Source organism: Aegilops tauschii, chromosome 5 (genome assembly GCF_002575655.3).
Source record: "Aegilops tauschii subsp. strangulata cultivar AL8/78 chromosome 5, Aet v6.0, whole genome shotgun sequence".
NCBI classification, from domain to species: domain Eukaryota; kingdom Viridiplantae; phylum Streptophyta; class Magnoliopsida; order Poales; family Poaceae; genus Aegilops; species Aegilops tauschii.
In genome coordinates this window covers 243344660-243357751 of record NC_053039.3, presented here as the reverse complement: position 1 = coordinate 243357751, position 13092 = coordinate 243344660, and the positions used below count along the sequence as shown (strand labels likewise).

General features: G+C 47.3%; 1 protein-coding gene across 4 annotated transcripts; it reads left to right on the top strand.

Moving 5' to 3' along the window:
• Positions 1-351: 351 nt before the first annotated feature.
• Positions 352-9213, top strand: LOC109781943 (uncharacterized). Of its 4 annotated transcripts, XR_012184579.1 has the most exons (6): positions 352-422; positions 537-607; positions 1262-1347; positions 1428-2563; positions 7218-8494; positions 8579-9208. XR_012184579.1 is itself a non-coding variant. In XM_040389493.3 (4 exons), exons 1-4 carry the CDS (start codon positions 374-376, stop codon positions 7532-7534), a joined length of 486 nt encoding a protein of 161 aa, XP_040245427.1. In that variant the 5' UTR covers positions 352-373; the 3' UTR covers positions 7535-7757. The 4 variants fall into 4 exon arrangements, 1 of the variants encoding a protein (XP_040245427.1); XR_012184580.1 differs by lacking the exon at positions 1428-2563 and having other exon boundaries at positions 8579-9213; XR_012184578.1 differs by lacking the exon at positions 8579-9208 and having other exon boundaries at positions 1299-1347; positions 7218-7757.
• Positions 9214-13092: the final 3879 nt, after the last annotated feature.

The following is a 13092-nucleotide window of genomic DNA, read 5'->3' as shown; positions in this document are numbered from 1 at the left end:
TTGCACTAAGATACTATCTGGCCATGTTCGGTTAATCCTCTTGCCACAGGGATTGAAGGGGATTGGGGAGGTTTGAGAAGGATTTTGACTTGCAAGGGATTTAATCCCCTTCAATCTCTTTCAAACCTCTTCAAACCCTGCCAAACCGAACAAGGCCTCTAGGGCTAGGGTTAGTATTTTAGCTGTTGGTCACCCTGGTGAGGTACACCATTTGTCTTTAAAGGGCAGTATAATTTTTGTACCAATACGATTACTAAGCTAGTAGTTTTCATTTATGCTTTTTACTGGCTTATTGATTTGGTAAGAAAAGCATTGGCGAAAGTGTATCTGATGTTGGATCTGGATCTAAATAGGGCCCAGCTGAGCTTTCGACATGTCTGGACGTGAGGTCCGTGAGTATACCAATCTCAGCGATCCTAAAGGTTCTTGATTCATCACTCTCCTGTAGCCAACAAGTTCTTACCCTTCCTTGTCTGTTAGGCATTTAAATTGGGATCATTTTGATGACATTTGGGATTTGTGCTGTGGATGTGCAGATAGGAAGTCAGGGAAGGGGAAGGACAAGATCGATGATGAGGACGTCACCTTTCAGCGCATGGTTGCAAAGGTTATCTGGATTGTATTGTTAGTTTAGTACTGCTACTGCATTTGATGTATGTCTAAACACATTATTTTAAATATCTGCATATAAGATGTTATTATATCAAGTCTTACTTTTCTGCCATTTATCCTATTTTTGTAAGAGACAATTTCATTAGCTGCTAAAATATAATTTAAAATTCAACAAAGAAGAGGTTAAATTTGGCCAAAATAATACTTTTGATGTCTGAATGAATGGATTTGCTAAGTTTTGCACTTATGTGGTGTCAATCTGGCATAGCGTTGAATGTGCTGGAGTGGTGATTTTCTTCTTACATGTTGCTGTGCTAGAATATGCATTATATATGGCTTGGTGCTGCTGATATAGAGTAGTACATTTGATGTTATCAGAATAAGTAAAAAAAATAATGTAGACTGAATTTCATAATTTTCTCTACACTGTGATAGATCATCCAATGTGGTCAGAAATATTTAACGGGCTGCCTTAGGTTGAGGTTGCGTGTATACTCTGCTGAGATCATTGGTTTGTTGGTAGAATAACATTTATATTACTTGGTAGCTGGGGCTGTGAGATGTCACAACATTCCTTGCAAGCTCGATTCCCTTACTACTGCTACCAGTTGAGTTTTACACGCAATGTTCTGATAACATGCCCTCACAGAAATTTTGGCTCTGTACTGGGCGGTTGATGCCAACAGATGCAGGATGTTGCCGGTGAGAGGGGAGGCTACCTTCATGGACGAGGAGGTATTTCATGCTTCTTCAAGGAGGGCTCCATGCCGGTTGCTTGTTAACCATTTTTTTTGTATTACTTTTATGTTTTTCAGCATTGGACAGTGATGATTTGCTTTACCTCAAAGAGCAAATGGAGGCCGAGGAAGATGCAGAGCGTCGTCTTCGCCGTACAGAGAAGCGGGCATTTGCTGCTTTTAAGATATCCTCTCTTTATATTTAATGAAACAGCGTAGCTTGCATTTTATAAAATAATATTGGGTTTTTATCAGTTTTGCCATCGGCTGTCTAACGCTACTCAGTTTTGCCACTAAATGTTTTCACTAATAAAAAATGCCACTGTTCCGTTAGACACAAACTCAGAAATGCCATTTTTCACCGTTACCGTCTGGTCAATACACGTTGACTGGAGGTAGATGACAAAAATACCCCTGTCCCGTTTATGAACCCCCCGTCTCTCTGTGTTGACTTGTGGGACCATTTGTAAGGGGTGCATGAAAATAGAATAAAAATTGTCGTCTTGGGGTTTCGAACCCAAGACCACAACCTCCAGTAAGAAGCGAGCAAACCAACTGATCTAAGGAGATGTTATGATGCAGAAGGAGATATATCCATTATATGTTATATGGAATAATATTCCAACACAGCAACGCCTCATATATTTTCCTGTTGCTAGATAGTTGAACTTCGGTTTGAAAGTTAGTATGGACAACAGATCCGCACGAGCGGCTGGCCGGCTAGAAGAAACTGTTTGGTACTAGTAGACATAAACAAATGAGGCAGACCGCCACGCCCAAATTTTTTGATGGTCACACACTAATCGACAGAAACAACACATATGACAGCATGATCACATGGTATTCTATATTTCTATGAAAATTTCAGCATGGTTGCTGCCCATTTTTCTGAAAACGACACAAACACAAAGTGGTTCACAGACATAAATAAGGTTGTTTTTTCAGCACACACAAATCAGGTTCACAAACATAAATAAGGTTCAATAACATCCACTTGTTGGTCGAAATATAAAGGTCCAAATTCTCAAACATGCATAAGGTTGAAAGGAAACATGTCCAGGTTCACAAGCAAAAGGTCACGATCACACAAACTTCACATATGTAGCTTCTTTTTGCTTCTTGTGTTTTTAGCAGGACTGTCTGGTGGTTCCGCATTTGCAATTCGAATATGCATGGGAGACGAAACAAATCCACTTGCAGGTCCATCGGTTGTGGTACAAACTTCATTTTGCATGTGCTTCCTTTTCCTAGTGTTCTTCACAATTTTTTTTCGAAACAGAGGCAAAAGTTTTGCCTCATCGACTAATTAAGAAGAAGAGAATTGCCCAGTTATTTACGGAAAACCGGGCGAAAACCAATACAAATGGAGCATGGACTAACTCCTCACATGGCAAGAAACCCCACAACAGCACATGCGGCCCCTCCCAGACTCTCCGAATACACAACGTCCACAAACCCCGATATTGCTACTACGCCAAGAGACCCCCGACAAGAACAGCTCGACACAAGACATCAGGCACCTCCCAACCCTCAACGACAACCCAATCAAAGCGGACAAGCCGAGAGATCGAAGGTCATCCATCAAGCAGCGAGAGACGCCTTGCCCATGGCGCCACTCTTTCCTTTGCCCACCTTCTTTTGTTTGCCCCTTATTGGTGTCCCCGTCAAGAGGCAAGCAATCGACCTGCCCAAACCAGGTCTAGCAACCTCCACACTGGCGAGCAAGTCACAAAGTTCCTTCGCGAAGAGAGCATCTGGATTTGGAGTAGGTGCCAACACACTTGGCTCAATGGTCATGTCACTCACAGGCATCACCTGCTCCATGGTCGCAAACGAGGGAACATCAGCAACATCTAGAACTCCATGCTCCATGACACCAAGAGGTAAACTGGTTGACGCCTGACACCCAATGGACTTAGGAGATGGAGATATTGAAACATCCAAATCACCACACTCCTCAGCATCAAGTATCTGGCTAGAATCCAGGGGTGACGTTGGCGATAAAGCCACAATTGAGATCTCAGGAGGGTCTACCTTCGGTTGTTCGACGGACAGAGGCAGAACCGAGCCTCCACACAGCTCCCGAAGCTCAGGCATGATCTGCAGCACCGGAGTCACAACCACATCATTGCCTAGACCCTCATAGGCCGACGGTGGCGAGCTGGCTCTAGCACGAGGGGAGAAACAACCATGAAGCTCGTCTCCCCTCTCGACCTCGAAGCTGCCATCAGGCACAATCAAAGGGCGCAACACATGAGCACTCTGCAACACAGGCGGCGCCAGGGAGAGCCCTCCTAGTGCAGCCTCAACTCGCTCCATGAAGCTCTCCATCCGCAACATCCAACCTTGCATGGAGTCAACGACATCACGCAGAGGTTGGACCGTCTCCTCAAACCGGAAGGAAGCCATATCAAGGAGCTCAGAGCACAACAACTCGGCCTGCCTCTCCAAGGCAGGCCGCACTGGGATATCCGCCGAGGCCACAGAGCTAGCAGGAGCAGGAACGATCGATGCCCAAGAATCGCGACCAAACGTCTTCGAGAGGGGCGTGGCTTCTTTCCGGACCTTGCAAGGAACTGAAGCTTGTTGGTGTCCGACAGGGAGGCGGGGCAATGCTGACAAAGTAGGGCTTCCCAAAAAGCTGAGGGGACGCCAGGCATTGCGGCACCCACGCGCTCGATGACCATTCTCAAGGCATCGAGAACACCTAAAAGGATCTCGACACTCCGCTGCACGGTGTCCAGGATAGAGGCATCTGCAACATCTACCATGAAGCCAAGCGGGGATAGGACGGGGAGCCAGTGCAGGGCCTAGTGATACAGGGCATTGCACGTTGCGTCGCGGCATCACCTTTTGCCAACCACCGCATGAATCCGCATCGCACGCCATGCCCGGCTGAGCTGCCGGAACTGAGGATTTGGTAGCCGGCGGCAGCGTCGGCGGGGCCAGCACATCGTCATCCTCTTCATCTTCATTGTCGGTAAGGGAGCTCCACGAGACATATCGCGCCTTGTTCAGACCCGGCTCAGCGCCGACAGGCGTTGAGGATGGCGCCACTTCTACAGGAGTCAGGGACGGTCCGGTGGTGCCAGCAGGAGTCGTGGACGATGCGGTGTTGCCAGCTGGAGTCGTGGACGGCGCTTCAGCAACAGCAGCCGGGGGTGGCGGCGGGGCTTCCACAGGAGTCGAGGACACCGTAGCAGCGCATGCAAGAGTTGGGGACGACGTGCACACAGTAGAAGTCGGGGCTGACAGCGTGGTGCTGCCAGGAGCAGAGTCAGCGGAGGCAGGGGGTCCAAGCCCTCCAACCACCAGGACAGGAGCATGATCTGGAGCATCACGCGCCGCGTCCAGGGCGGAAAACGCGGCGACGCCGCTCGGAGGAGGCCCGGGGCGAGGCAGGGAGCGCTTGCCCGACTGCGCCATCGGAGGTGCTGCCACATCTGGCCTTGGCGGGAGTCCAGCACGGGACAGACGACCTCCAGCTGCCGGGGCGGCCATGCGGGAGGCAAGAGCAGCCGCGGCCAGCGCGGCGGCAGCAGCTGAGGCTTCCGACGGAGTCGGAGATGACGACGCAGACGCGAGGGCCATGAGCAGCACCTCAAGAGCATGAAGGGGAGAGGGAGTGCAGCTGGGAGAGGACGCGGAGAGCAGCCCGGATCTGGTCTCGGCGGCTGAAATGACGGCCGGAGGAGGGAGATCAACGCGGCGCCGCCGGCCGCGGCCGCGGGGTCGCGAGAGCCATGGATTCCGCCTCGACCATGGGCGTCTCGCTCGACTTTTAAGACAAAACGGAATTTAGAGGGGAACAGTGACTACACTTTTCTTTGAGCTGTACAGAAGTTAGTCATGTTGCAAAAAAGAATGAAAATAGATGTTGAAAATACATATAGAAAAGCACATGTTCTTTTGATGTTACCTAGCAGAACTTGCAACCATTGATAGTTCAGGGTCGCCTTCTCCTGCCACAAAAGGGGCTTCCCTAGCTTGGAGGTCAGCCTCATCTTCTCCAAATGCTGGGTCAACTGGATTTGTGCACAATCTGGCAATGCGCCCGAAGCCTCCGCATCGCTTGCACTTCCTTTTCCTAGCGCCCACGCCAGCACCTTCAGCACTAGATCTAATTCTAGTCTTCCTTGGTCGGCCTTTTGGCCTCCTCAACACTGGAGCATGTAGTTTGAAGCCAGGGTCAACAATGTCCCATTGTTGCTTGCCTACCATTGCAGGTATGTTGTCCGCATACGCAGCCTTAAATTTTGCAACGGAGTAGAACTCATGTACATATGGTTCAATTTCTGATACTGGACCTCGTAGTGAAGTAATAAAGTACATGGCATGGATACATGGCAAACCCTTGACCTGCCATTGCCTACAGCTACATGTTTCCTTTGCGATGTCAACAGGGTAATCTCCATTCCCTATTCTCTTTGTCCACTGCAGTAATTTCTGCCTCAACATCACTGTGTCTAATTACCATCATCTCTTTTGTCCTTACCACGAGATACACGCATGTATGGCACCGTGAAGTGGTACTTCTCATGGATCTTCTCTTGAAGAGCAGTAGGGCCAATATCTGGGTTCTTTCTCACCCACTCCAGCACAACATCAGCAACCCACCTGCTCTTTGCCGGCTTGAACTTCTCACTTCTCAGCTTAGTTGGGCATGTATGAGAGAAAGGACACACCTTGATCTGTAGGAAACAACAAAATCAGTTAGTAGGTTGCTAGTATGTTAAACTTGCCACATTTGTATAGTTACCAGTTCCACAAAATAAAGGGTACAATAAACAAATCAATTAGATGTTAGCAAGTTATACCTGAAATATTCTGCTATTCCTCATATAAGAGCCATGAATTCTCCACTTACACCTCTTATATGCACAACTTGCTCTCAGCCTCTTAGAATCACTCTTTTCGACTGTATAGTCAAATTCACGTTTAATTGCAAAAGTAGAAAGTGCATTCTTGCAGTCCAACAAAGAGGGGAATACCGAGCCTTCTGCAAATAATGGATTCTCCTTGTTATATACTACAACAGGTCTGTCCTCCTCCTCCTCTTCCTCTTCATCAACTAAACCCATGTCTCTATTCTCTTCTTCCTCTTCAGTGTCAGTGGATTCATATGCTGGAGGATTATCTTCCTCTTCCATATCTGCCGAATCATCTTCTTTGGTAGACTTCTTGACTAAGTCTGGATACTGCCGCTCATCATCATTATCCGAGAGAATAGCATCATCAGGTATAGCATCATCGGTTATGTCTCTATTAGCATCGTCAACACTATTAGACTGCCTGACTCCCTGTATGTTGACTGTATCAACATCAACTGCCTGACTCCCTGTATGTTGACTCTCACTGTAACAAGGTTGTGTAGGTGGATTATGGCTAGGTGTGCTAGGAGTTTGGGATTTTTGAAGAACCTCAATTTGCATAGATATTTTCTTTGAATCTTGATGTTTTCCAAACATCAAAGCTGCATCATCATCACATACAACAGCAACCCATTTATTCTGCTCCCTGTCATAGTACTTCAACTCAACGTAATCACGCCACCCCCATGGATAGGTATCACACAGTTTGTGCAGCAATGTTTTGTGTGTGATACTAGGTTCTACAAATAGATGAAAATCAAAGCCGCCAACATATCGCTTGAGACCATCGCTATTCTCACGGCTTGTTTCCATCCTAACTGTCAGCATACAAGCAGTATCCGCATCCATCCTGACCATCAGGAACACAAGTACCAAATTGCACGCGATTATCAGTAAGGCAAAGTCAGCTACTACAAATTCTATGTACAAATTTCGACCTCTACAAGTTATATTCAACCACACACGCACACTGAGAATTAGTATACTCACAATGCAGGAATTTCAGAGCCTATGTCATGTTGGGGCGTCCTGTGGCCGATGCAAGCCTCCGATTCGGTCCTGCTGTTCGTCGCCATCGCCGTGGAACAATTGCACTTCAAGACTTGGGAGGAGCTGCGGAGTCAGCCGGGAGAAGCGCCGGAGCTGCCTGCCTCCGGTGGCGGTGCCGGGCGGGAGGAAGAGCCGAAGCTGCGATGCGTGGCGGCACTTGGCGGGAGGCGCCGCAGCTGTGGCGAGTGGGGGCGCGCCGGAGCTGGGCGGGCAGCCCGGCGACCGGCGGTGCCAGGTGAGGAGTTTGGCAGGCGGCGGCGATGACCGGGGATATTGGTTCCGGCTGGGGAAAGGGAAACTGCCACGAACAGATCGGGTCAAGGATTAGATAAGATTTTGTTTAGTTAGGTTAAGACATCTGTATATAAGGACTGTATCTCCTCACAAAACAAATCGTTACCATGGTTCAGTTGGTTAGCTCGCGGGCTTGTGTAGCCCGTGGTCTTGGGTTCAAACCCCAGCCTCTCAATTTTTTTTCTCTTTTTCTCATGCGGCCCTTACAAATGGGATAGGGGTAATTTCGTCATCTAACTTTAGTCAACGTGTATTGACCAAACGGTAACAGTGAAAAATGGTCTTTTTGAGCTTGATATAACAGAACAGTGGTCTTGGGTTCAAACCCCAGCCTCTCAATTTTTTTTCTCTTTTTCTCATGCGGCCCTTACAAATGGGATAGGGGTAATTTCGTCATCTAACTTTAGTCAACGTGTATTGACCAAACGGTAACAGTGAAAAATGGTCTTTTTGAGCTTGATATAACAGAACAGTGGCATTTTTGAGTAGTGAAAATGTTTAATGGCAAAACTGAGTAGCGTTATACAACCGATGGCAAAACTGATAAAAACCCAATAATATTTGGTCAACACGATCCAAGCGCTCCTCTAGCTCCTGGTATGCCAATTTGCGATAGTACACATATTTACTACTTGATCTATTATTCATCATGTGGAATAGCACAGTAGAGACATGCTTTGCCAGGGGTGATTTCTCATTTAACTTGTCGTGCAATTTTCCACATCTTTATTATGTGATTTGTTTCCATTAGTTGGAATAGCAGAACAGAGGAACATGCCTAGCCAGGGGTAGTTTCTCATTTAGATTTGTGTAGCTATAGTCTGTTTGATTTCTTTAACCCTCCCCTTACAAAGCAGCGACTTTAGCTGATTCTGCACCTGCTCTACCCGCCGCTCTTTGTGTCGACGCCAGGCCAAAAAGCGACATAAGGTATGCTACTAAGCTGTGCGCAGCAAACATTAGGTTTCCATCCACCGCGCCCTGTCGTAACATTGGGGCATACCTAATTGGCAGGCAACGGGATCTCTTGAAGAACATTGTTGGGATCAAACCGAAGCGACCCAAGGTTTGCAGCTCTCCGCAAGCGGCAGAGAACGACGGACCTAAGCTGAACCAGGAAGTTTCTGTCAGCAAAATGTCTTCATGTCAGAATGAACCAAAGCCAGCTGAAGCAACGGAGTCTAGGCCACAAAATGTGACTGGAAGCTTGCTTGGCCTGGCGTACGAGAGCTCGGACGAAGAATGACCAGTGGTGTAGGGAGTCACTGTAGGGCTGTAGGCTGCGTGTTAGCTCGCGGCTTTAGTTTCTGGAACCAGTATATTGTGCAATAGTGTGAGTGATTCTGCGTACAGAATCTCTAAAGGTGCTATCAGGTGAATGATTCTGCGTGCAAAATCTTTAAAGGTGCTATCAGCCTCCTCGACAGCCGTCATTTGCACGTCATCACAGCCGTTGCTCATCCTTTCGCCTCTCCACCCGCGAAGGCCAGACCTCCATCCGGGCATATCCCGATCATTAAAACAACGGCAGTTCTCAAAAGAAAAAGAAAAACATCTGGACTGCATGGTCGGTCTGAACACTTTATGTCATCTAATGGCTTGCATCAAACGGCCATGGACTAGTCTGCACGTTCGAATTTCGCCGCCGAGGAATCTTTGGGGGAGTCCGTGCAACCGCCACATTGGACTCTGACACATCCCGAATTTCGCCGAGGAATCTTTGGGCGTGTCCGTGCAACCGCCACGTCGGACTCTGACACATCCGGCCCACACAAAACCTTCCTCCCGGAGCCCTTTTCTCCCATCCACCCCCCTTTTCTCTGTATCCACACCTGCCAAGATCAATGCCGCCTCTACTCCACTCCGGCCGTTGCCCACTTCTTGCCGGACCACCGCTGCTCCACCCAGGCGCCTTATACTTGCCCTCGCAGCCAAGGTATCGTCCGCTCTATTTCGACGCCGTCCATGGCGGACGCCATGTCTAGCAAGTGTTCCGCCAAATGTCGTTGCGATTATTTTGACTTTCTTTTTGTTTAACATGAAGTAAGCACGATGGCAAGGTACTTTATGAGGGAGGATGCGTTATTGTGCAACGCGTAGTTGGCCACAAGTGCGGGGTTTGTGGGCATGAAACAAAAGTGCATGGTATTTTGGGGCATGTGCATTCTTGGTTTCATTAGCACAACTAATACACACCCTACAATTTGGATGCGATCCATGATCGCAATGGAAAGTCACTACTCCATCGCTGATACACCATTTTAAACATCGTCATGAAGTATTGCACTGCGATTGCACAAGTTGAAAGAATGATGTCAATGGGTGCACCAATCATGGAGATCATAAATTTTTGCTTCTTGTTGGTCAATTCATTGATTCACTCAACGTTGCAATTTGAAGATCATGTCATTGTATAGCCCGGATGCGTTGCCGTGATGTACTACAAGACAGAGGGCAAGCCCTTCAGATTGATACATTGTTGGATAAAACTCAAGGGGCAACCCACTTGAGAGAACATGTGTCGATGAAGAAGTCAAGTTCCAGGAGAGAAACCTTGAGATAAACGCCACTTTCAAAGTTTCGAGGAGTATGGTTGAATTTGGGACCAAAGAATTAAAAAAAACATGTTGAACATCAGGCACTTTATCTACATATATGCTTGAATTGATATCGATCAATGGCTCAAAGCGCGGCTACATGTCGGACATTTCACTTAGGTTTATTCTATTCTTTTAAAGGATGGACATTTGATGTATAGGCTAGATGGCCGGCACCACTAGCACTTAATAAAACACGTACCGCTGAACCCATCCTAGGTGTATCATCCAGTTCTTCTTAGGAGTGCGAGTGACCAGAGGCTCAAGCTTGCGCTCATACCATAACGAAGCACGATGACCCCTATCAATGTCCCCATTCAGCTACCACATTCCCGCCATTCCTGCACATACCAATTTCAAACATAGTTGCCACACTTAATACAAATGTAGAACATAGTGTCACATTTAATACAAATTTCAAACATAGTTGCCACACTTAATACAAATTCAGAACATAGTGCCACACTTAATACAAATTCAGAACATGGTGCCACACTTAATACAAATTCAGAACATGGTGCCACACTTAATAAAAAATTAGAACATAGTACTACTAGCTTAGCTTCTTTCTCTCACTCTTACTCCTCTACCTCCTCTTCGTCCCCGGTTGCCTCGTCCACGCCCAGCACCATTAGCAGTGACGAAAGTGGGACAATTAGTGTCCCTATGGCCAAATTCATTGCATAGAATGCATTGTCTAGGCGGACCTCCCGCTTCAGATTCATCCATATCCTTCCGGATGTGCTGACACTGCCGTCTGCCGCTACTTGTACGCATATGCTTTGGATTTGGAATGTAACGCCTTTCAGCGGGGTTGACGTTGTTGAAGTTACCCATTGATCGAAAACCCATCAGCTCACCTGTCCAGGTATTGAGGACAGACTCTTTAAGAAAAAATGGAGACACAAACGATTTGCGTCCATTCCAAGCTACCCGCAGGAAGCAAGTACATGTGAGCAAGGTAGGTGAAACAATTTCGGTTTGTTGCATGTGCACTCACACGTCGGCCAGGCTTCATTTCCAATTTTCACCTCATGCGTCCTCAACTCATTTGCACATCCGAATTTGTTGTTGGATAAGCGGACCTCAAACCTTCTTTCTTGATTACCGTTGGCGACTATAGTGTGTGACCTAGATTTTTGCATCTTGTTGTCCATGTACTTCGTTACTCTTTCATAGTAACTTGTATTCGGGTTGTTCAAGATATGTTGCTCTGCTTTCTGACGTCTATCTCTGAAATACTTCGCGGTGCCATAGAAAATACCCTCAATGATGGCTGTAAGTGGCAATGCCTGGTTTCCTCTGAGGACAAAGTTGTATGTTTTCGCGAGGTTGGTTGTCATGACACCGTACCTTGCTCCATGTGTGTCATGTAGCAAAGACCACCTCTCCAGAGGCTCATGCTCTATCCACTGCTGGAAGGTTTTACTCAACCTCACGAGCCTTCTCCTAGTACTAGGTGGGTCAAAGCCTGGCAAGTCACATAGCCCAACAGGCTCCTCCTCCACGGCCGCTGTTCCTGTTGCCAACTGTGCAGCTACTGCTTCAACATGTGCCCTCACTGCAGTTTTTCTGTCCCCAACGTGTCTCTGCGTGCACACATTAAGTCTGTCACGTATCAAATTATACTTCCATAACTGGTTCTGCTCGCAGAGTTTTTTGAATAGATTCATTAGGTTCTTATTTCCGAACTGCGAGAAGAAATTAGCCCCCAGATGGCGCATGCACCAATGACTCTGCAAGTCCTGCCATGGAGTTTGTTCCTCAGGGCCTGGGTTTGTCTGTCCTTATCGCACTGAGTATACCTGCATGCCTATCATGAAGGATGCACACATTGGGCTTCTCCTTCACAACTGATATTTTTCAACCGCCTGAAGAACCATGTCCAACTTTCAATGTTCTCACTCTCCACAAAAGCAAATGCGAGTGGGACAACTTGATTTTGTCTGTCTTGACCTATGGCTATTAGGATCTGACCCTTGTACTTGCTTGTGAGAAAAGTACCATCTACACATATCACCGGTCAGCAATGCCTAAAAGCTTCGATGCATACACCGAAAGAGAAGAAGAGACGATGCAACACCCTCACAGTTGGGAACTCTGGCATGAAGAGGTCTTGGATATCGATATAGGTGTCTAGATCCCGCTGCTGCAGTGTGTGGAGGAGCTGGACAACAGTCATATGCATCAAATTAAGAACCAAATCTCCTCTCAAGCGTCGTATGCTTAGCCCTCCAGGCCTTGCCATAAGTAATTCTGTACTTGAACCCGGCGAAGACTTTTGTCTGGATTGCCTTCACTTCCATAGCTTTGCCCTCCACCATCTCATTGTAAAACAACCGAGCAATAAGCGTCGATGAAAGGTCGGCATGATCTTGAGGGATGCATGGAATAAGACAAGTGTGATTAACTAAGTCACTGATCACCCAACTTGTGCCATACTTAGGGAGATAGCCGTGCACCCTAGTCGGACAATCTGCGTTCTTGCATAACATTGTCAGGTATTTCTGACTTGACACCTGAGCTGTGAAAACCCTTTGCATGGACATTGCCCATTTAATTATTGCATCCTTCAGAGCTTCCTTGTTGGGATACATAGCACCCGTCGCAATATTGTTCTGGTGATATTGCCAGGTAGAATCATGTCCATCGTTCACGATCATCGCAGATGAGAAGTCATGATTCCATGATGCAGGATTCAGGACCTCCTCCACATCTTCTTCATCCGACTCCCCAGAATCATCGGCATGACCCTTCTCAAAATCGGTGTCTTCTTCCATCACATTCTGCATGTGCCCATCTACCTCGTCAGCGTCCACCTCGCGACTGTAATCACCATCGGCATTTCCTCCTTTTGCCTACCTTCTCTGCCCTGGTTCGTAACCACCGGCATTTCCTCCTTCTACATGACTGCTCTGCCCTGGTGCGTAA

Excerpts from the sequence above, each read along its gene's own strand:
- LOC109781943 (XM_040389493.3), top strand. The coding sequence starts at position 374 with ATGTCTGGACGTGAGGTCCGTGAGTATACCAATCTCAGCGATCCTAAA. Across the intron at positions 608-1,298 it reads TTCAGCGCATGGTTGCAAAG|ATGCAGGATGTTGCCGGTGA; the intron begins GTTATCTGGATT and ends TGATGCCAACAG. Across the intron at positions 1,348-7,217 it reads CTACCTTCATGGACGAGGAG|GAATTTCAGAGCCTATGTCA; the intron begins GTATTTCATGCT and ends CTCACAATGCAG.